The 23,379-nt window shown below is 43.4% G+C and overlaps 4 protein-coding genes across 4 annotated transcripts; 3 read left to right on the top strand and 1 right to left on the bottom strand.

Moving 5' to 3' along the window:
• Positions 1 to 1,980: 1,980 nt before the first annotated feature.
• Positions 1,981 to 3,645, bottom strand: LOC102716501 (peroxidase 1). Its single transcript, XM_006654536.3, has 4 exons — positions 3,343 to 3,645; positions 3,040 to 3,228; positions 2,765 to 2,927; positions 1,981 to 2,631 (listed from the first exon to the last, which is right to left on the bottom strand). Exons 1-4 carry the CDS (start codon positions 3,550 to 3,552, stop codon positions 2,213 to 2,215), a joined length of 981 nt encoding a protein of 326 aa, XP_006654599.1. The 5' UTR covers positions 3,553 to 3,645; the 3' UTR covers positions 1,981 to 2,212.
• A 5,741-nt stretch (positions 3,646 to 9,386) lies between these two features.
• Positions 9,387 to 10,228, top strand: LOC102712911 (19 kDa globulin-like). Its single transcript, XM_015837483.2, has one exon. It carries the CDS (start codon positions 9,467 to 9,469, stop codon positions 10,043 to 10,045), a length of 579 nt encoding a protein of 192 aa, XP_015692969.2. The 5' UTR covers positions 9,387 to 9,466; the 3' UTR covers positions 10,046 to 10,228.
• Positions 10,229 to 11,341: 1,113 nt separating this feature from the next.
• Positions 11,342 to 14,397, top strand: LOC102712637 (probable serine/threonine-protein kinase PBL7). The gene is made up of 5 exons (XM_015837301.2): positions 11,342 to 11,864; positions 12,604 to 12,785; positions 12,910 to 13,099; positions 13,185 to 13,576; positions 13,656 to 14,397. The coding sequence occupies exons 1-5, from the start codon at positions 11,459 to 11,461 to the stop codon at positions 14,052 to 14,054; spliced, it is 1,569 nt and encodes a 522-aa protein (XP_015692787.2). The 5' UTR covers positions 11,342 to 11,458; the 3' UTR covers positions 14,055 to 14,397.
• Positions 14,398 to 19,257: 4,860 nt separating this feature from the next.
• LOC102716217 (B2 protein) lies at positions 19,258 to 22,598 on the top strand. Its single transcript, XM_006654535.3, has 6 exons — positions 19,258 to 19,412; positions 20,485 to 21,111; positions 21,244 to 21,344; positions 21,801 to 21,884; positions 21,974 to 22,084; positions 22,202 to 22,598. The coding sequence occupies exons 2-6, from the start codon at positions 20,505 to 20,507 to the stop codon at positions 22,241 to 22,243; spliced, it is 945 nt and encodes a 314-aa protein (XP_006654598.1). The 5' UTR covers positions 19,258 to 19,412; positions 20,485 to 20,504; the 3' UTR covers positions 22,244 to 22,598.
• The last annotated feature ends 781 nt before the right edge of the window (positions 22,599 to 23,379 follow it).

Here is a 23,379-nt window from a genome sequence, read left to right as displayed (position 1 = left end):
CTTAATGACTGAAAGAGCCAATAATCGTTAAGCTATACTGCTCCTGTCCCATAATATTTTGACATAAATATTTTTTTCTCATAATATAAAGCGTGTATGCAAGCATGCATTAATCAACATATTCTTCACTATTGAAATGTCTCACCACATTACCTACGTACATACAAACATGCACTATTAATCTAAATGAAGAAGTGATTATATTTTTTTCCTTGATTTTTGTGTTAGTAGTATGTACACCTTATATTATGGGAATAGAGTATAATATATTGTACTCCCTCTATTCAATATTACATGATATTTTTAGTTCTATATAGATCCATCCATGAATTAATACATATGTTTTACATATATGTGTAGATTTATTGTCACTCATATGGATCCGAGAAATATTAGTACATCGAAACAGATGTAATTCATAGTAATAACTAAATGGTACCCCGTCTTTTATTGTGGTATATATGGATAAAAATATGTTAAATATGTTAAAATTATGGGTGAATATACTTGCTATAGGATACACATAGATAAATGCATGTTAAATATGTTGAAATGATAGGTGAATATACATTAAAATATTATGAAAATAGTAAAGATGATGATAATTTAGCATTCTAGCTTGCATATTAATTTTTAGAATCTAATAAATTATACATGATGCAGTATGCTTATATAAACTTTAAATATAATACTTGCTAGTGGTTTATGATATGACACATGTTTACATGTTAAATTTATGTAACATGTTTATATTAGCTCTAACTATAATAGTTGCCTATGAGTGATGGCATGGTATATTTGTATGTTAGTTTTATAGCCGTTGGATGGAACTATATATAAAAAGAATAAATTTAATTGTTATGTGCATGTGTTTGAACGGGGCATGGCCCACCTTATTCTATATGAAGTTTTTTCCTGCCACTAAATACCTTATATGCGAGTTTTTGGACATACTGTTCCACTTGCATTCCTAGTTACGGGATTCTTCGGATCTTTTTATAGCCGTTGGATAGAACTATATATAAAAAGAATAAATTTAACTATTGTGTGTATGTGTTTGAACGGGGCATGGCCCACCTTATTCTATATGAAGTTTTTTCCTGTCACTAAATAGTTTATATACGAGTTTTTGGACATACCGTTCCACTTGCATTCCTAGTTACGGGATTCTTCGGATCCCGGGAAACAGTTCAATTCATTTTAAGTTCCTGTAAATTCTTTCTTTATTCTATAATAAACCTATTTCTTCGTTCCAATCAATCCCAACCATTTTTTATTTAATTTTCTCGCTCATATTTCTCAATCAATAATTTTTTCTTCGATTATTTCCACCCAGTTTCTTAATTCACATGCCCAGCTCTACAAACGGTTAGATTTTACGACGGATCACAGATGCCACAGTGATCAGTACCCATTTCATACCATACAGGCCGTACGCATGCATATAATAATTGTCGGTGTTCGTAACGGCCTTTTGATTCGGTGAGAGATGCCATCATGATCAGCAATAATTAATCAAGTCCATTTTGATATGTGCACGCCATGTGATCAAGGTACTTAAGAAATGTTTATGTCGTTCAGTTTTGGACAGACATTCAGGATGGCTAGCTGCAGGCACAATGGAGTTAATTAACAAATTAAAATGCAGGGTGCCAGGGAGGATGTGGGTCTCTGCTGACACAGAAGAGCATATCAATTATCAAAATATATACCCTGGAACACACATGTCATGGCCGGCACGCATGATTAGATGAGTCCATTCTTGACCAGATTGTTCGTCCAATTATAGTCGTCAAACAAGCGAATGATCAGATGTGCAACCCATGTGATGCGTTGCTGTGTGTGTTTACAGCTTTATTAGTGAGCCATTTTTTGGTTTATTAGTGTGCATGGTAAACTGAAAGTAGCATCAGCTTAGTTAACTGACTGACAGAGAGACATGCATATATATACAGTGAGTGACAATAATTGTATAGTGCAAAGGTGAAAAAAGATGAAGCTTATTATCTGATCATGACGAGTACTTGGAGAAAACTTTGTTACATGCATGGCTGGCTATATAAACAAAACAATTAATTAATGAAGTGATTGGAACGACCAAGGGAAAAAAAAAGGAACGGGAAATCTTGCGATAATCTACATGAAAAAAAAAAGATTGTCACGTAATCAAAAGCTGATCAATCCATAATCACACGGTAATAATGAGATCGGATTAGTTAACCACGTTGCACTTCTTCCTGATCTCGCCCTGGCTGCCGGTGAGCACGCCGACGTTGCCCATCTTGACCATGGAGGCGGCGAAGTCGGCGAAGAACTCGTCCTGGGAGCCGGCGGCGTGGCGCAGCACGTAGGCGCGGGTGAAGCCGTTGGTGAGCAGCTCGCCGTCGGAGTGGAAGAGCCCCCGCCGCTTGGCCACGTGCTTGAAGTAGCCCAGGTCGAACGTCCGGAAGCTCCCCGGGTCCATCTCCACCAGCGTCGTGTTGTCGGCGAGGCTCGTGCACTTGCTCTTCAGCCGCGCCATGTACTGCAGCTCCAGCGTCGGGTCGACGTCGTGGGCGTTGTCCAGGCCGGTGAAGTTGTACAGCCGGTCGGTGAAGGAGGAGCAGTGCGACGTCCCGATCGTGTGCCCGGCTGATCATCGGCGATGGGTCGATTCGTCAGACAACGAACACGCGTTCGATCGTGGATCGATGTGTGGTGAATGTGAAGTGAAGCTTCAATTTGTGTGGCAAATGCAGGTGATCGAGCGAGCATGCATGGTTACCGGAGAGGACGACGAGGTCCTTGAGGTCGAGGTTCTTGGCGGCGAACATCTGGGTGAGCTCGGTGAAGTTGGCGGTGGGAGGCGGCAGCTGGTCGGTCTCGTTGGCGATGGACACCCTGCCGTCGCGCCGGCCGAGAGGAACCGCCCAGAACGGGCCCTTGCTCTGGAAGAAGACAACGACGACGAATCGAAGTGATCAGAATTATTATTATTATTTTTGCTTCTGCAACTGTCAGTGTTGTGCATTGCAGTATTGCACTGTACGATCTACTCACCAGCCACACGGCGTCCCTGGCCATGAGAGCGAGCACGTCGGCGCAGGAGACAGTGCCCGGGCACGCCTTCTCCACGGCGGCCTTGACCCTCTCGATGAAGCCGAACCCGCGGAGCGTCTGGTTCGGCGTCGCGTCCTTCTCCGCCGTGTTGTTCCCGGCCGAGTCGAGCAGCACCGAGCCGTCGCAACCCTGCATGCACATACACGTACGCCGGCCGGCGATCGACGAGGTTGTCAGCCAACCTGATCGAACGCAATAACTACGTCGCAATGCACACACCGCATGCTACGGCACCAAGCTTACCCTGACGAAGCAGTCGTGGAAGTGCATCCTGAGGAGCGGGCCGGCGAGGCTGGGCGCGGCGGCGAGCGCGCGCACCATCTCCCTGCGGACGACCGCCTCCACGCTGGGGCACGAGTGGCTGTAGAACTTCTCGTCCAGCTGCGCCGACGCCGACGACGCCACCGCCGCCGCCGCGAGCAGCAGCGCTAGGATCGCCCTCGACGACGCCATCGATCACCACCAACCTTAGACGAGCTAGCTAGCTTCTTGGCTAGGTAGGCTACAGGCAAGGCTACAAGAGAACGCTTGAGCTGGTGGCTGCTGCTGCTGCTGAATTGGCGGGCAAGAATTGGCGCGGGATTTATAGCGAGGGCGCCGGCCGTGGGCCAGGCCATGGCCGCCATGTCCCAACGCCTGCATGTGGTAGGCTGGCCGGCTAGCTGTGCCCCTTTCTGCAGAATCACGCATGCATGGTGGTGGCGGCACAAATGAGCTGTGTGTTCTTGTTTTTTCACTTAATTTGCAGAATCTTTCCTGTAGCAGGTACGCATGCAAACGCAAACGCAAATTTCGCTAATAATTCGTCCATCCAAAAAAAACGAGGCAGTACCACTTGTACATTTCGTACTGCACAAAGCTTTTTAATCCGCTACGGAAACAGTTGGTTGTGGAGTTCTGATCATCGCGGGCGCCGGGGAGGAGTCAGGAGCGTAGCACCTACTGGTTGTTAGCAGCTAGCGATGAGGAGAAGAGTTCGTCCGAGATCGTATTTTTTCTACTGACAAATTAGGGGAAAGTATTTAAACCCGCGAGGGATGTCCCTTAGTTTAATACATGTTATCCAAATAGTCATCAATTTTTTTAAAAAAACTATAAAGATAGATTAATATGAGATATATCACTACACAAACATGTAAGTTTAAATATGACTTCTATAATCCATACCAAAAATAATAAATTGAACTCTATACGTATACTCAGTTATATTTGTTATTTTTGTTATGGATCGTACCAGATATATTTGAACTTTCATGTTTGTATAGATATATCTTATATTAATCTATCTTGACAAATTTTTTCAAATTTTTTAATAACTATTTAAATAACATACAATAGATAAGAGGACATCTCTCGAGGGTTTAAAATCCACTCCCGACAAATTAGTGCTATACAGACGTCTCTGTTGCTCGATCAGTAGATGCGTGCTCTGCATGGAATCTAAAGCAAAGTGTGGTCAATTTGTTGGGTAATTTATTTCCCGCTGTGAGCTTCTGAACTGCAAGTCTGCAACTGGGATGCATCTTAATTAGCTTCAGAGCTAGCTGCAGATAGTAAGATTTAGGTTGATGATCGAGCAGACAAAGCACTGTGGATTCCATTTGATTTTGCTGTAGCCTGTAACCATCGATCGGCTCTACTAGTCATGTGCGTTGCCTTGCATGTTGCAGCCAACTGACAAAAACTTACGGAGTACGTGTGTCAGATTGTTGCAGCAACGGACAAAATTGGTGCTGAAGGAAACAATAGCATTTCCCACCTTAACTACATGTCGTGTCGTGTGCTTACTCACTCCTTAATAAATATCTAGTATAAGTTAGTTATGTGAAAATATTAAAAAACCTTGTATCGTTTAACCTATTTACTTATATTGGTTTTCTTTAAACGAATGGTATCAAAAAGCGCGATGTTGGTATTGATACCGGGAAAAAAATACAAGAGGGTGATTTTTTTTGTTTTATGGAAAAACAAACGGCATATTTACAAACAGAAAATAATTTATGAATAAAAATTTAATATATGTATTCTTAGAGATATAAAAAAATAAGGTTGAAAAATAAACTTCGGTAAAAAAACTCAAAATCAACTCTAAATTTAAGGTTGAAAATTTAAATTTTGTCTTATAATCATAAGCATAAGCTAAAAGATTAAGACCGTAGCCCTAAAAAAAGACCATAATCAGAAAAAAAACAATAAAGCCATCATCAGACGCCAGTAACACTTAATTACATCGTATATTTAGCACCACACCGACCGTCGATATGCCACATTGATCGAATGTTGCCCAATCTACAAAAGACCGACCTGTCTGCCAACGTCTCCGAACAAGTAAAGCACATGCCTTATAATACCACCAACGAGAAGTGTTGTAGAGGCAGAGGGCAAGAGAGAAGAAGATCTATTTGCCTGGACCGGTCACCATCCAGAAGCGCCAACTCAACCATCTAAAAACCAAAGAGATAGCAATAAGACCTCCTAAGCCAATGCCTCCAGGTAGGACGCCACCAACTTTGAGGCTTATGGATGCCACCAAATCTAGTCAGGCTTCGTGACCGTCATGTCTCTATATTAGGGTTCATGCCACCGCCGCACCTCCATGGTCGTGCTTCAGCACCCCACCTTATGCAAGCACAAGATCCAACACCCAAGCAGCCTCCTACATGGGCGTTGCCCCGCTACCGTCTTCCACCATCGCTATCGCCTCCCAGATCATCTATCACCCCTTCATTATGGCACCTTCAAGGGAGAAAGGAGCCTCGTCACCATCTTCCTTGCAGCCATCTGGCTTCCAGCAGATCGATTGAGTGGCAGTGAGGTGAGGGAGCATGGGCGGAGCTAAGGGGTGGCAAATAAAATGCCGATAGACCCTTAATACCAAAAAAAATGATGATTCCGTCGATTGGTATTCACACAAGTGACACAAAACAATCAACTTAATTGAGCAGGATGCTTTCTTTAAAGTGGATGAAAAAGATATAATGAACATTTTCATGGCCATTAGAAAGCATAGGTCCGATAAGAAGAAAAAGTATTAGGGTAATCTTCTTTAAACTTTTCTAGTCATATAAGCTTCTTCGAGTCAAAATTTTACTTAGCTACTAATTTTATATGTTTTAATATGTTTTATTAATATATCACGGTACACTTTTGGTCTATTCTATTATCTATACTTGTATTATACTTATTAGCATCGTTAGATTGATTGTTTTTAGGAAAAAAAATTGGTCGGACCACCCATATCCTAAATTCTAGATCCGTCATTGCGAGAAAGAGAACGGAGGAGGGTGGCGACGACGGTGGTTTCAGTTGCGTCCGGATTGCTCTAGGGTGAGGACGACATAGGCACCTTCTAAAGTTTATAATAAATTAAGAAAGCACCAAGAAGTACCATATTTTATAGTCTCAAATTTGATATCTTCTTTTACCTCTCAGTAAAATCACTCTATAATGGAAATTAGGAAAAGGAAAAATGGTGTTTTCTTCCCTTTGTTCTAGCCAGTACAGGTTTTATTTGCTTGTTTGACTGTTACAATCCTGGCGATTTCCTGAATCCTGAACGGAGCCAAAGTACTTGGGCAAACAGTACAAAGGCTGTGCCGATGTACAGAGTTAACTCACGTACCGTTCTTCGCAAGCAACAGGCTAGCTGATGATCGATGAGTCCACAACACGGCCGTCAGTTCAGCCATTCCTAGCTAAGGTGGTATTTAGATTGAGAAAATTTTTGAGAGAAGTGTCACGTTAAATATTTGACCAGATGTCAGAAGGGGTTTTCAGACACAAATAAAAAAACGAATTTCACGGCTAGCCTGAAAACCGCAAGACGAATCTTTTGAGCCTAATTAATCCGTCATTAGCATATATTGGTTACTGTAGCATTTATAGCTAATCATGGGCTAATTAGGCTCAAAAGATTCGTCTCAAGATTTCTTTCATAACTGTGCAATTAGTTTTTTTGATTCATCTCTGTTTAATGATTTATTTAGGTGTCCAAAAATTCGATGTGATGTTTTTGGAGAAAAATTTTGAGAAGTAAACCAGACCTAACTATCACCTCCTTTTCAATACCGGAATAAATGAAATAATAATGAACTGGTGGCGAGCTGAACACATCCGATCAGACAGTACGTGTTCCAGCCAGCTCAATTTTACACCTGAAAGCTAGCAAAGGCCGAATCACACGAGACGACCAGCCACCAACAAAAAGCAGGCAGCAGCACGCTCGATCCAATCCAACTGAAAATTCAGAGCAGCAGGCGAAGTACGATTGCACCGAGTCGTCGGAGTGGAGAATGCATGCACATGTGTAACCAACCAAACAGGGAAAGAGAGACTCTGGTCACCAGAAATCCACAATGATATGAGCTGATCGAACCGCCGCCGCCGCCGCCGGCGTCGCGCTGGAATCGATCAATCATCTGCATGCAATGCAACACGATGCCGGCCTAGCCAACAACTCGTAGATAGTAGGTAGTCGTAGTGGCAGTACAGTATGATTTTGCTCAGAAAAAAAGCATAGCAGGTAGCTAGCCAGTAGGCACAAGCAAACACAAGTTTCAGAGAAAGCGTCGTGGAGCTCATGGCCACATGGGCAACTAGCTAGATAGTTCAGAGAGCAGCAGCAATGGACAGAACTGCTTATGAGTGGGGAAACAGTTTTTAGCACACGGACGTATGTATACTCGTGTGCTTGCATGTTATCTAAATAGTTATTAAAAAATATAAAAAATTTGACATGATAGATTAATATGATTTATATCACTCTACAAACATGACAAGTTGTAGAAAAAACAAACAAAACTGAAACAATGCATGCGCATATTCATAGTTGTTTTTGTTATTTTTACAACAACTTATAGAAGTTGAATTTAAACTTGCATGTTGATGGAGTGATATAATTCATATTGAACTATCTTGTTAAATTTTTTCATAATTTTTTATAACTATTTAAATAACATGTAAGCCATGTGTGTATATACACCCGTATATAAAAAACTGCTTCCCTCGTCAGTGATTTAGTCAGTGATTTAGTGCAATGTTGGTACTTGGTAGCTCACTAGCTCCATTCTTTTTTTTTTTTCCTTTTTGGAAACTAACTCGTGCTAACTCTGATCCTTTTGTCTCCAGTAGTATCCCGGGGGCGAGATGCTAAAGAATAAAACGAACTGGATGGCGCATGTGACCGGTGGCCTCCTCCTGCCAAGCTGCCTGCAGCGCACACACACGAGTAGATAATTGATCCCATTCGACAACGAGATTTCACCCTTCGGAGTTGCAAATGATTAGCACAGCTAGGATAAGGTATGTATTGGTAATACTTCACCAGGCTGGGACAATTGATTATTATTTTTTCCAAAATAAAGAAATGGCGATGATAGAAGACCATCACTGTCAGGTCCAGCAGTTCACCGGTCTCTGAAGTTGTGAACTCGAATTTTTTTAAACGTTTTTAATAAATTTATTACTAAACATCCACGGAAAATATTTTCATCCTACGAACATTTTGGTCACGCCACCAACATTGATGTGGCGAAACAGCTTGCCACGTTATTGTTGGTGGCGTGGCAGCATTGTCTTGCCACGTCACGCCATACCACGCCGATCAGACTACGTGAGATTCAGTTTTAAAAAAAAATTATCTAGTGGTTTAGTAATAAAATTACTTGCTAAAAAGATTTATTTAATAAAAAAATTTAAATGAACTCTGGAGGCTAATGTCACCGTTAAGCCGGCCCAACACGGACCATGCTCGTGGGTAGTTGGGCCTGAATATTAACCTCATATGGGCCCAAGAACTAGGACTGGGAATAGCCCATGGTCTCATATTGGGCTAAACTAGAAATATAAAGGGGCTTTTAAGAGTACTAGATAATTGCAACAAACAACGTACACGCGTTTTGTGCAACATTTCCTCACCACATCGCAACAGCAAAGAGTTGTTTGTCCCTACAACAATCTCATTAGTGTAGCAGATGCATCCATTAAACTTTGCTTAGGGGAATTGTAAAGTCGCCCTTAATGACAAAAAATAGGTGACATAAAAGTGTTATCTGCCACATATGTAGCTTCAGAAAATCACCAACAAAAAAGAAACAAAATAAATCTCTTCTGCAATCTCCAAATACGTGAAACCTTATCGCTCTTTGGATCGTTGTACTCTTGCTCTTTTCCAACTGATCCATGTCATCCTCAAGCTTCTCCTTGATCAACGGCAAGCTCACCGTGCACACAACCATAGCCGCGAGATCCTATAAAACCCCCCAATCCATTGCCATCATCTCATCACCAATTCATCGCCAAGAACAAAGAAGAAAAAAAATTTACTTCTGGTGATCCGTTTTATTATTGATTAGAGTGAGAGTAATTAATGGCGAAGGTCGTCTTCCTCGCGGCGCTCCTCGCGGCCCTGGTGGCCGTCTCCGCCGCGCAGCTGAGCGAGTCGGAGATGAGGTTCAGGGACAGGCAGTGCATGCGCGAGGTGCAGGACAGCCCGCTCGACGCGTGCCGGCAGGTCCTGGACCGGCAGCTCACCGGCCGGGAGAGGCTCCAGCCGATGTTCCGCCGCCCGGGCGCCCTGGGCCTGAGGATGCAGTGCTGCCAGCAGCTGCAGGACGTCAGCCGCGAGTGCCGCTGCGCCGCCGTCCGCCGGATGGTGAGGGACTACGAGGAGAGCATGCCGATGCCCCTGGAGCAAGGGCAGATCAGGTACTACGGCGGCGAGGGGTCGTCGTCGGAGCCGGGGTACTACGGCGAGGGGTCGTCGTCGTCGGAGCAGGGTTACTACGGCGAGGGATCGTCGTCGTCGGAGCAGGGGTACTACGGCGAGCAGCAGCCGCAGATGACCCGCGTGAGGCTGACCAGGGCGAAGCAGTACGCGGCGCAGCTGCCGTCGATGTGCCGGGTGGAGCCCCAGCAGTGCAGCATCTTCGCCGCCGGCCAGTACTAGGCTAGCTCAGCTGCTACTGTTAGTATAGGATCACACTACTGTTGCTGTGTTGCATGCAACGACCAGGTGATCGCAGGAATAATAAAAATAATGAATAATGAAATGTTTTTTATATAAAATAGCTTGTGATATCGTATATGCTGTGCGTGTTCTGAATGATTTTCTATTTTTCTCCCCCGTAAATAAATGCTCACTAGTACTAAAGTAATGCCTGGATACAAACAGCTTCTTTTCGGTGTTGTTAAAAAAGAGCTTGCGATTTTGGTTTTTGCCCATTGCTCTGCATCCATGCCCACTGTTCAGGCAAAACCAGAAGCTAAAAAAAATAATCGTTTCGCTGTTTGAGCTTCGGATTCAAACACCCTGAGTCCGGACCATGATATTTTACACCTCCGCATGCATCTATCTCATGCATACGATCTAAATAGATGCGTTTTCTTCTTCCAAAAATTCTAGAAAACGATATCCCATTGAAACGGGACAGACTTATATATAACATCAAGCCTGATATGTATGCTATTAGATCTGGTACATACTTGTGAAGCCTATTTCGTTATGGAACGGCGCGTATGCCATTCTGTATTTTCTCCTTTTTTAAAGAAAAATAGTAATACGGATCAATAATACTTTCTCTAGATTTTTTATTTGATGTCACTGATTTTTTATCTATGTTTAATTATTCGTATTATTCAATGTAAATATGCAAAATTATAAGCTATACTTAGAAATTTCTTTAGTAAGAAATCAAATTATAACAAAAATAATTATTAATTATATAAATCTGTTAAATAAGACAAATGTTTAATCGTAAAATTAACAGTGTTAAATAAAAAGATGAAGGGGTATAAGTCTATAAATAGGCATACACACCTACATTAGATTTATAATTAGAGAAACGAAAATAAAACAAACTGATAGTGAAACGTACCACAACAAACTTTATATTCTATCTATCATTCTCTCAGACATTTATATAGCTATTTAGATCATATGCATATATACAAAAGTGCATATCAATATAGGTCTAGAAAATACTTTCTGCAGTGCCATGTTCCCTGAATCCTCATTCATCTCATTGTCAGCCATTGAGTACAAACAGACAGACACTCACCAATCTTTAATGCGAAAAATTAGGGAATGGCAATAACAGCTAAAATTAACCACCATGAAAAGCACAAGGAAGCAGACCAAAAATGGTTTCTTTGTGTTCGGACCTTCCATTTCAACCAGGGAAAGAAAAACAGTCTGGCTCATTCCCATCCACACAGAAAAATACATCATTTTTGTGTTTGCAGCGTCTTGCATGCCGTGTTCTTGTTGCCGCGAGAGGAGAAGATCACCACCCCGCGGCGGCGCGCGGGGGTCGGCACGAGGGTGCTCGTCCACTCTCGCGTCGATCCGGCGGTCGATTTGATGGGGTTGCTGAGCTCATGCGGCTGCGCGTGCTGCTGCTCCTGGGTGCGCGGCGTGGGCTGCGCCAGCTGCTGCTCGTGGATCCGCGCCGTATGCGGCGGCGGGGCGTCGACGTCGGCGACGCGGGAGGCGGCGGCGGCGTCGTCGTCGTCGTCGTCCCAGGAGACGGCAGCGTCGGAGGCGAAGAAGAAGAAGAAGCGGAAGTGGGTGCGCGGCGTCTGCGGCAAGGCCTCGCGTGAGGCCGAGGAGCCGCTGACGCTGGAGACGATGAAGAAGAGGAAGAGCACGGCGACCAGCCAGGAGCTGGACAAGAACAAGTGGGGAACCAAGAAGATTTGGAGGAAGAAGAAGGGCAAGAGCGAGCCCAGCGGCCTGGCCAGCCTCGTCAAAGAAATCTCGCTCTCAAGTAATAATAATATAGACCATTTCTTTCCTTCCCTCTTGCTGATTTCTTCATATCTTGAAGCATTCGAAATGGCAAAAATGTCTGATTTTATCTTATAAATGCCAAAAGGTGATGGAACATTTAGCATTTTCTAATGTAAAATTCTTCTAAGAATTAACCTATTCCGGAACTAGTTTCACCCCGAAAAAGCAACAGTTTTATGCACCCCACAACTAAAAGTTATTTTCTGTACCAAAAGGGCATCATTTTTCCAGCCAAACCGGCTAAAAAAACATGAAAAGACATCATTTTTAACCTACCACATATAAATTAATACAAAGCCATAAAAAATAGAATTCCCATTACTATTTAAACCCAATGCATTTATCTTTTTTTTTTTGCCGGGAACTCCAATGCATTTATCTCCTACTTTTTCAAATTTTAGTATGTTCGTCTCTTAATCAGCCAAACTCCAGTACAATAATTAAATAAGTCTTTCTCATATAAATAAAAGCAGCCAAAAATAAAGCCATCGTAGAACAGTGGTGGTACAATTTTGGTTGAGATGACCGAGTCATGATAAAATGAAGGAAACAGCTTAAATTAATTTATGCGTAGACTATTTTATATTTGTATTATTAGTGGTTTTAAGCCAGACCGAAATATAGACTGCAACGTAAAAAAAACACTAAAGTTAAAGTGCACAAAATCAAATTTTACGAATAAGCAGATAATGAGATCGTAAACTTTGTTCATGCAGACAGCCCCAAGCACCGGGCAGCGGCAGGGGAGATACTACGGATCGGCAACCACAACATTCCCAGCAGAATATTCACGTTCCGTCAGCTGGCCGACGCCACCAATTCTTTCGGCCCGGAGAATCTGCTGGGCGAAGGTGGCTTCGGGAGAGTCTACAGAGGATTCATCCCAGAGACCAAGGAAGTAAGTAATCACCATTTTTACTGTTCTTCCGTGCCTTCACCGATCAACAGCATCGTCATGCTTATGCATCCGTCCATGTCCTCTCATGTGAATCTGTGTCGTCCATGCATGTTCACCCGAGCAGGTCATAGCGGTGAAGCAGCTCGACAAGGACGGGTTGCAGGGCAACCGCGAGTTCCTCGTCGAGGTGCTGATGCTTAGCCTTCTCCATCACCCCAACCTCGTCACCTTGCTCGGGTACAGCACCGAGTGCGACCAGAGGATCCTGGTCTACGAGTACATGCCACTCGGCTCGCTGCAAGATCATCTCCTAGGTAAATCAATATTGACAAAAGCATCAAATTTAAGGTTGAAAAATCTGAATTTTGGCTTGTAATGTTTGCTGAGTTTTTTGTGCAGATCTGACGCCGAACTCGCAGCCACTGTCATGGCACACGCGGATGAAGATCGCGGTGGGCGCGGCGAGAGGGATCGAGTACCTGCACGAGATAGCGAACCCGCCGGTGATCTACCGCGACCTCAAGGCGTCCAACATCCTCCTCGACGGCGGCTTCAACGCGAAGCTGTCGGACTTCGGGCTGGCGAAGCTGGGCCCCGTCGGCGACAAGAGCCACGTCACCACCAGGGTGATGGGCACGTACGGCTACTGCGCGCCCGAGTACGCCATGTCCGGGAAGCTCACCAAGATGTCGGACATCTACAGCTTCGGCGTCGTCCTCCTCGAGCTCATCACCGGCCGGCGAGCCATCGACACCACCAAGCCGACTCGCGAGCAGATCCTTGTTCAGTGGGTGAGCCAGCACTCAAAAAGGCTTCACCTACAAATTTTCCTATCCATCTCTGAACTTTCTTCACCTGTCTGCACTGCAGGCAGCGCCGCTGTTCAGGGACAAGAAGAAGTTCGTGAAGATGGCCGATCCACTCCTGGACAGGAAGTTCCCGCTGAAAGGGCTGTACCAGGCGCTGGCGATCTCGTCGATGTGCTTGCAGGAAGAGGCGAGCAGCCGGCCGCTGATCAGCGACATGGTGACGGCGCTCACGTTTCTAGCCGACCCAAACTACGACCCTCCGGATGACGTCGAGCCTCTGCCGATCACAGCCCCGAATTTAGACCCAGAAAATAGCCAGAACGAAGCCGGAGGAGGCGACGACGAAGAAGGAGAAGATGACGACGACGACGACGACGAGGAAGAGCAGGAGCAGAGGAAAGGGGAAGAGAAGGTAGCTGGAATGGCCTCAGTGGGGAGCGAGGAGCATGCAGATGATTAATCAACCATGGTTAGATGTGGTTAGAGCTGAAGAATTAAACTATCACCCACTCTGTTTTACTGATGTATAGCACGTATAGGAAAGGATGTAACAACAGGTTCTGTTCTTTAATGAGACTGACTTGTGTTCTTTGATTAGGCGTACATGTCCACTAAATTTTCAGTTCTAATATTTGTCAGACATCTTCTTTTCACTTTTTATCTGAAGTTCTGCACGGTGTGCAGATCAAATTTGTACGGAATATGCTGGATTAGATTTGGATCGCTACCAATAGCAGCGGTCCAAATCCAACCCAGTAGAATAACGGGAACAAAGTAGCATCATAGCCCAAAATGTGCCGACGTCAGCCTGCTTAAATTCGGCCCAGTTGTTTAAGATTGTGAAAGAAAGTGACGGCCCAAGTAGGCCCATACAGATATGGATCGATACTGTTAACTACCCAATTTGGCCCATTGGTTGAGAAGGTCGTCTGGGCCCGGCCCATGCCCCATGAGCAGCCATAGCTTTTCCTTCTTTTCTTCTCTTTCTTTCTTTTTTTTTCTTTTTTAATTTGTTGCCGACTTGCCGTCGTATATATATTCCATTCGCTCTCGCGCTGTCGCCGAGATGGACGGCCGGCCTGCAATCCGAAAAGTGCGTGCAGTGCAGCAGCCGTGCGAACAACGATGCCTCACCGCAGCCATGGATAGCTGGGCGGACCTCCCAACGACGGCCGGGGTGGCCGGCGTCTCGCACGTCGCGACCTCGGGGGCACGCACGCGTCGTGCCCGGCATGCTGCTCGCCAGCTCCGTTTCCATCCCTATTTTCTCACCACGAATCTGGAGGAGGCTAGTGTAGAGTATATAATCTGGTTTTTTTTATCGCTAATTAATATTATAACAGATTAAATTAACTGTTGTGAAGTTAAAAATTATTTCAAAAAAAATTAAATGATAAACTAGTATATAGAACATTTTTGAAAAAATGGTTTAGAAAATATGCACGCAAAAATCGAAAAAAAATACGCAGAGAAGGACACGGGCACACCGCCTACTTTTGGTTTAATAATTTATGTAGTTTTGATAGGTTTGAAATTAAACATAAAACTTTTAAAATATCTAGGTTGAAGACAATATGGCTCCCGCTGTTTGACTTCTTTAAAAAAAGGGCGAAACAGCAATTTTGCAAAAAAAAAAGACAATTTACACGTAAAACTTTTATATATGTGTCCAAATCGATTCAGAATAAAAAGTTATAAACAAGATAAAAAAATTAAAAAACAAATCCAAAGTTAAGTTTAAGTTTGAAGATAATAAGCAGTTGAAACAGGGAAACGATGGGAGCCTAGATAAGCCTTACAAATATTTTACAAAACATAAAATTATTTACTTATCATATACATTATAATATAAACTTATTGTGAAAGATAAATTTTGAAGATTACGTCACTTTCAAAATGACATGTGAAAACGACATTAACAAGAACTATTAAATTAGAGATAATATCTTTCTTGGTGACGTCAGTGCACACAGAACATTTTGGTTTCTCTGACGAGAGAGATGGTTAATTCGTAGATAACCGTAGGCTCGATTCAGCTATTACCCGATATCGCATCGATCTCCTTCCTGTCCATTTCCATGTTCCAGTCTCGATTCAAACGAGACCAAACCAGATCTGATTAAATTACAGTTGGGAAAACAAGGCATCAGCCAGAAAAAAGGTGGTTAATTAAAATAGCAAACCCCAATCGTACGATCGATTCGACAATAAGGGGTGTTTAGATTGAGAAAATTTTTAGAAAAGATATCACATCAAATGTTTGACCGGATATCGATTTAGGTTTTTGGATACAAATGAAAAAAACGAATTTTACGGTAGCCTAAAAACCACGAGACGAATCTTTTGAGCCTAATTAATACATCATTAGCACATGTTGGTTACTGTAGCACTTATGGCTAATCATGGACTAATTAGGCTTATCAAAAGATTCTCCTCAAGATTTCTTCCATAAATGTGCAATTAATTTTTTGGTTCATCTATATTTAATGCTTTATTTAGGTGTAAAAAATTCAATGCGATGTTTTTTAAAAAAATTAGAACTAATCAAGGCCTAATAGTGCAGTGATGGTGATGGGACTCCCATCCTACATCGGATTCTCCCTGTTTCCTGTGTGTACCCTGCAATGCAACAGTTGCAGCTCTAGCTAGCTTAAGGCATTGTAAATTAATGCTGTTAATTATGCTCTTCACATGTTTTATTCCACAAAGCCACAAAAATCCTTTTGGAGCCAGCGTATAGTCAAATGCTGGGTTTCCTCCACGGTCAGGGCCCCCCTCTCAATTCGCTCGATCATGTGAGGCATCCACTGCTGAAAGCTGGGGGGGGGGGGGGGGGGGGGGGTGCATCAGTGGAGTGCATGCATGCACATGGTCTTCCCATGTGATGAACCCTAATTGATTAATGGCTTCGGCTACTGCAACTTGCACTCTAATCAGTTGCATCTTGAGAAACCAACAACAGCAAGAAGAAGAAGTAGCTAGCCTAGCCTGTGATCAGCATCATGGATATGCATGCATGCATGGGTTTCTGAAATTAACATCATCGCAAATTGCAATCTTTTGTCCAGATGCGTCGTTCATTCAATTCGTTGGTTCCGATCGTTAGCTAGCTAATTAAGGGAGCGATTATTTGGTTTACGCTGGAAAAAAAATGTCAAACAGACATATTTATAAATAAAAAATATTTTATAAATAAAAATTTTATATATGTTCTTAGCGATGTGAAATCTAATATTAAAAAATAAACTATGATAAAAAAATTTCAAAATATACTCTAAATTAATATTTTTGATTCTTAGTTTTAATTTATAAGGATAATCTGACGCGAAAAGAAAAGGTCGTAAACGTTATCCAGGTGACAAGGATCTTCCAAGAGCAGCAAGAAGCCGGCCAGATTTGAAATTCAAAATGTACACGAACAGTAAGTACTATAATCCATATCTCGATCAATCAGCAGAACAATTTCATGTGCCGATTTTGTCGCCATTTCCTGACAGATCGAACATGTCCGCGGCCGTTTGCCGCCCTCCAGCAACCTGCGTTCTCCCGCTGTTCAATGCAGCTCGATCGCCCAAAGTTGGAGCTTCTCTGCCTCCCAAACGCGACGCACGAGCTAACTACCGGCTCCAATTCTTCTACAGTCAATCTAATAGTCAATTTATACAATAGTTACTTATAAAACATTAGTACATGGCCTTACATGTCATATACACACTCTGTCTTAGAGTTCGTGTGCAGCTGACTATAAATTAGTAGCTCATCTCTCTTTTCTCTTCCCTCTTATCTCTTTAAAATATAGTTATAGCTGGCTTATAGCATACTATTGTACCTGCTCTAATCAAGGGGAGAGAGAAGACGGCCTCTTCGACTTCGATCCCAATAAACTCCAGTTTGCATCTGAAAACGAGCTTGATTTTGAGCTAAGGTGGTGTTTAGATTGAGAAAATTTTTGGGAGAAATGTCACGTTAAATGTTTGATTGGATGTCGGAAGGGTTTTCGGATACAAATGAAAAAAAGAATTTTACGGCTAGCCTAGAAACTGCGAAACGAATCTTTTGAGCCTAATTAATCCGTCATTAGCACATATTGATTACTGTAGCACTTATGGCTAATCATGGACTAATTAGATTCAAAAGATTCGTCTCAAGATTTCTTCCGTAACTGTGCAATTAGTTTTTTGGTTCATCTATGTTTAATGCTTTATTTAGGTGTCCAAAGATTTGATGTGATGTTTTTAGAAAAAAATTTTAGGAAGTAAACAAGGCCTAAATACACATGTATGTGTGCATACCTCGGTCGGTGAATTGATATAATTAGTAGTAGTATATTCATTCATTCAAACGAGGACGGAGTTGAAAAAAAAAAGAGAAAAAAAATAACATAGCTTGGAGGAGTGGTAGAGTGGATGCATCTTCTAGCTGGGCAGGTTGAATCCCTGAATGTGATAGTGAATTGTGATATCACGCAGCAAAGATCAGATCAGCAGGGCTGCGGTGCAAGATGCAGCGAAAACACAAACCGATTAAGCAACATGCGTCACAGATCGGAAAAGCAGGGACCGATGATCGATGTGGTTGATGGAGTTGGATGGATGGATTAGCCCTTGTTTCTTTAACTGTTTTCCTAACCAACTAGTTTCTGACTTCTGACTTGTGGTTTATAAGCTCTCTGATGTTCTCACCAACTTGATCAGTTCCCAGCAGTTGACGTTTCTTGGCTACATATATACAGTTAGTTGCCTTGTGTTCGTGTACATATCCTTCTTAATTTAGTTCGTTTTGTCAAGAACAAAAATGTATCTGCAGCACTGCTTAAAAACTCGATTATGGTTTTTTCTAAATGGGATCGATGGATATACACATCCACTAGTGAGCAGGTTTTTGCGATCATTTAGGACGAACTTAGGTGGACTGTGTGCACGATGACTATGCTAGTCAATCGAGCAATGCCCAGTTCCCAAAAAAAACTCGATTATGTTGAACAGAACTGAACTTGGTTAATTAATTACTGCTTGAAGAGAAATTAGCGGTGACAAATGATGGCATAACAAAAGCTTTTTATTAAAAGAAAATTGTCCGATATATATTGGCCCATCAAGGTGCTGCTTTGCTTTTGCTTGGCATTCCAGCTAAGAATTTTAGTGTGCCGGCAGAGTACCACAAAGCACAACTTTGGTTGATGCCGCAAAGTCATTAGCAAAATCATGTCTGCATGCCCAGAGTACTAAGATAATTACGCCCTTATTAATAATTAGTACTACTACCTTGCATCAACAGCTTACCTAACAATTAAACTGGAGCAAGCAATTTGCAACTAACCCTATTGTCTGAACAAAAACAACAACAACAGAGAACAGAATCAACATCAACCATGTAGAGATATTTATGACCAAAATTGTAAAAATCTGCACGGGATCTAATCCACATGCACAGCAATTCAAAATTTCAAATTTATAATCACACAGCATATATTATAATCTAATCCTGTACTGGTCGGCATCAGAGTGAGAGCAACAACCATCCATCCATCGAATCCGACCACCAACCAGAGCAAAGAAAATGCCACCCCCAGTGGCAGGCCACGTAAATAAGTGGGAAATCGAGGGGCATTCACGTCGCCGCGCTCTATAACTAGAGGAGGGGAGGACACCTCACCTCCCTCCTCTCTCGCTGACAGGAGCAAAGGTGGGAGCCAGCCAGGTCTCCTCTTCCTCGTCGCCGTAGCGGCGCTCGCGTCGCCGTGAATCTAGAGGGGTTCGACTCGACCCCTCCTCATCCTCCTCGTCGGCGGCTGGGTGGCCCGGATCGGTTCAGCCAGGTGCGTGATTCGGTTCCTGGTTGCGGGCGGGTTTTGGGGGGGCTGTGGGATCTCGCCGCCGCCGTTGTTGGGGTTTGGGGGCGGCGCGGTGCGGTGGTTTGGTTCGCCCTGGAGGGTTTCCGCGGTGGTTTTGTGTTGGCTTGCTGAATTGCGTGGGTTTCGCGGAGATTCGCCCGCGGAGGCGGTTAGGGGTCTCCCGCGTTCCGCTTGCCGTTGTGGAGGCGGAGAAGGCGGCGGCGGCCGCGGAGGGACGTGGGGGGTGAGTAGTGGCTCGACGGGATATCCGGGGGTGGTTCGTGGCACGGGAATCTCGCACGGCTCATGAATTTCGTGAATTTCAGTTCAGCCGGCCGTAGATAAGCCCAGTAGAAACCGACGGATTTATCCAACTCGTGAGAGAGGAAGAAACCAGATCTGGAGAGCAACCGAGCGGATGCTCCTCGTGGCTCTGAGCGTCCCCCTCCGCCTGCGCCCTCCCTGTTCCCCAACTCGCCGTCGAGCGCGCAGTCGCGAGGTGAGTGGCTCGCCTAGGTTCCTTGGCCCTGGCTGGCGTCTCGGGTAGTGGGTGGGATCGATGAGTGGTTGCTGCTCTTTGCTGGCTTGCAAATTTTTGTCTCTGTCGCTTGTTTAACCACCGGGCAGTTGATGCGCCTATGCGTGATATGTGAATTATTGCGGGCGTTTGATTCCTGAATCAGTTGGCTGGATTTCTTGCTCTCCTATTAAGTAGTAATGATGATGTACTATTGCGTGAGGCGTGGGCAATGCTTATTGTTTCCCGTGCTTTGGACTTGGAAAAACGCAGGCTTGCTAAGATGGGCTTTTCAAAGACAGATCTTTCTAGGCTCGTCTTGGTGTTTGAAAGGTGTAGATAGCACACTCGTAAAGTTGAATTTTAGTTTATACTGTTGTGTGTGATTTTTCAATAGCTTTTTGAAATAAATTTCTTTGAAATGCTGATCTGGATGAGAGTCCCATTTCCATTATGCTGCAATACATTATATATGTGATTCATTTTGTTTTGGAAAGCTGGATCCTTGCAACTTATGTGTGCTAATCCTTTATTGTGAAGGTGGAGAGATTGAGCTAGCTATGGACAACTTGTGGCATCTTGGGGATGAGTTCCGTGGGCAATCCAAGGTAGTGGAGGACCGTCAGTGGTCACTCATGACATCGAAGCTGGCTGAGATCAACAAGTCAAAGGCTGAGAGGACGAATGACCTTGACTACGCTCGGATGAATACTGTCCCTGATATCAAGCAATGGGATAAGTTATCCTACCATCAAGATGAGAACAAGATGGACCACCTCAATCTTGGTCTTATGAATTTAGATCTTAAAATGAACGATATCAGGATGAATGAGGCAGCTATGAAGAATCCTTTCCGCAGCATGGCCTACAACATGAATCAACTGTACCCCAAGGGAGGCAATGGCAATGTTAATTCATTCAAGATGAATGTTGGGGTCAACAAATATTCGCATAGTCCAAGCGGGAAAGAGGTGAATGGCAAAAACAGTAGTGGTAACAGCAATGGGAGTAACAGCAGTGGGAACAACAGCAACAACTCTGCTGTTGACAAACGATTCAAAACATTGCCAACCAGCGAGATGCTACCAAGGAATGAAGTGCTCGGTGGCTATATCTTTGTCTGCAACAATGACACCATGCAGGAGGATCTCAAGAGGCAGCTTTTTGGTATATGTCTAACTTACCTTATCTTCTAAATTTGACATATCATTTAGAGAATGAATTCATGCTTCTATCTATGATGATCAATTTTAAATAACCCTCTGATATATCATCTGAAAATATATTGCTGTTCTGCAGGGTTGCCAGCAAGATATCGTGATTCAGTCCGAGCAATTACTCCTGGTCTGCCTCTTTTCCTCTATAACTACACAACCCATCAGCTTCATGGGGTATTTGAGGTGTGTTAAGTTCCTTATTCTGATACTCGTAAAGCCTCTGTGTATTTCAATAGTTCACGAGAAACTCTTTGTTGAAAATGAGAGATCCATATGCAGCAGCCATAAAATTAATATGACACTGTCATGTCATGAACTGTTCCTTCGTTTATAGATTGATTATTCTGATGCATCTTTCAGTATTTATATGATTTTTATTCTTTGAAGAACATGTGATGCTTCATCAGCATACTTAACCAACAAGTATAAATATAGCTTTCGAAGATTGGAAAACATCTGATGCTGTCATGCACTTTAATGCGAGGCACTCTGCATCTATGCATCATACTCTTATAAACGAGCCACATTAGGTAGTGTTTTTGTTCGGACCTGATTGCCCCAGTTTGGAGTTAATTCCATTAACTAGCAGGTTGTTGTGCTTGTTATCCTTTGGCGTTAACTGAATTTTGATCATATCAGGCTGCTAGTTTTGGAGGATCTAATATTGATCCCACTGCATGGGAAGATAAGAAGTGTAAAGGTGAATCTAGATTCCCAGCGCAGGTAATGTTTACCTATGGCATGTATATGTGTTTATTTCACATTTATATGTGGTTTCATGTCCTGATATTCTGTTATATTCATCCTATTAGGTGAGGATCCGCATTAGAAAGCTCTGCAAGCCTTTGGAAGAGGATGCTTTCAGGCCAGTGTTGCATCATTACGATGGCCCAAAGTTTCGTCTTGAGCTCTCCATAGCTGAGGTATGTAGGTTATACCAATTAACATGCACGTGGTTTGTCTGCGATATGATATGCAGTATCGAATCGCACAGCAAAATGTGGCCATGCGAACTGAGCAGTCTCATCTTAAATTTTCAGACCTTATCACTGCTAGACCTTTGTGAGAAAGAAGGCATCTAAGTTGTCGAAGAAGTTGCTTTGAGGCTTTGGTAAATATCACCCTTGTATGTTGTGGAAGGTGGTTCGCCATGTTCTCTTGTTCTCGTTTAAGCGCAAGCTGTTGATTGCCCCTGGAAGGACCTGGTACTTGAAGGCCTCTAATATGTGAGCCTGTCTGTATTGTGCCGTCCGTAATCTTGGAAGATGTGTATGTTTTGCTATTTATGTATTTTGGTAGAGTACACCCAGAAGGGAAAACCCCCCAAATGGGGGATACTGTAATGCATCATAATGCCCTAAATAAGGGTAGTTGATGTTCAGAGTGTATTCGTGTTGTATCTTAAAACCTTGCATTTGCCTTAATGCTGCTTTGCACCGCAGAGTCGTATCACGTTCAACTTATGCTACTTTCCATGCCTTTTACTTCCATTACCTGGCGATTTGGCATGTTATCCTGATGATTAAGCTTTGATTTTTGTTCGTCTTGCATTACTGTGGTTTTACCTGGATACTGCAGAGCAGGGTGCAGACACTATAAATAACCAGCTGCTGCACTGAGCTGCAAAATTGTTTAGCTTCACTGGATTTATTTAACATTTGAGGATTGAATTGTGGGTGCACGGCACCAATTTATAACAGCTGTTGATTGCATCGGTTCAACTGCTCTCAAACTGACAAGTAGTATCACCTGTTTTATTGGTGGGCTATCTTCAGCATGTGTCGGTTGGAACCTCTTGTAAAAGAATGCGACAATCGGCTAACCAAAATGACCGAATTAAGTGGAAAAGATTATATGTCAAACTCAGAAAAGGCAGGACTTTTATGTTCATCTACATCATAAATGTATTTTCATCTATCAACCAAAACGTGTACATGAATGCAATCTGATTCATGTACATGTACACACGCGTGATCCATCCATGCACGGTCATGGCTCGACGGCCTCCGGGATGCTTTGCAGCGTGGGCTGCCAGTGCCGGTGGTGGTGGTGGTGACCAACCACCTCGCCGGCGTCGATGATACACGCCAGCACCTTCTCGTCGCCGCCGCAGCCGGCGACGGCCGCATTCTCCAGCAGCTCCTGCAGCTGCCTCTTGCTGATCCTGATCCTCACCTCGACGCCCGCCATCTCCTCCCGCTCCGGCGACCCCGGCTCG

This window comes from Oryza brachyantha, chromosome 5 (assembly GCF_000231095.2).
Source record: "Oryza brachyantha chromosome 5, ObraRS2, whole genome shotgun sequence".
In the NCBI taxonomy this organism is placed as follows: domain Eukaryota; kingdom Viridiplantae; phylum Streptophyta; class Magnoliopsida; order Poales; family Poaceae; genus Oryza; species Oryza brachyantha.
This window is presented reverse-complemented; position numbering and strand designations above follow the sequence as displayed.

Coding starts and splice junctions, on each gene's coding strand:
- LOC102716501 (XM_006654536.3), bottom strand. CDS start 3,552: ATGGCGTCGTCGAGGGCGATCCTAGCGCTGCTGCTCGCGGCGGCGGCG. Junction 3,229..3,342: donor TCCACGACTGCTTCGTCAGG/GTAAGCTTGGTG, acceptor ATGTGCATGCAG/GGTTGCGACGGCTCGGTGCT. Junction 2,928..3,039: donor CCAGGGACGCCGTGTGGCTG/GTGAGTAGATCG, acceptor GTCTTCTTCCAG/AGCAAGGGCCCGTTCTGGGC.
- LOC102712637 (XM_015837301.2), top strand. CDS start 11,459: ATGGGGTTGCTGAGCTCATGCGGCTGCGCGTGCTGCTGCTCCTGGGTG. Junction 11,865..12,603: donor CAAAGAAATCTCGCTCTCAA/GTAATAATAATA, acceptor TTGTTCATGCAG/ACAGCCCCAAGCACCGGGCA. Junction 13,577..13,655: donor AGCAGATCCTTGTTCAGTGG/GTGAGCCAGCAC, acceptor TCTGCACTGCAG/GCAGCGCCGCTGTTCAGGGA.
- LOC102712911 (XM_015837483.2), top strand. CDS start 9,467: ATGGCGAAGGTCGTCTTCCTCGCGGCGCTCCTCGCGGCCCTGGTGGCC.
- LOC102716217 (XM_006654535.3), top strand. CDS start 20,505: ATGGACAACTTGTGGCATCTTGGGGATGAGTTCCGTGGGCAATCCAAG. Junction 21,112..21,243: donor TCTCAAGAGGCAGCTTTTTG/GTATATGTCTAA, acceptor GCTGTTCTGCAG/GGTTGCCAGCAAGATATCGT. Junction 22,085..22,201: donor TTGAGCTCTCCATAGCTGAG/GTATGTAGGTTA, acceptor TTAAATTTTCAG/ACCTTATCACTGCTAGACCT.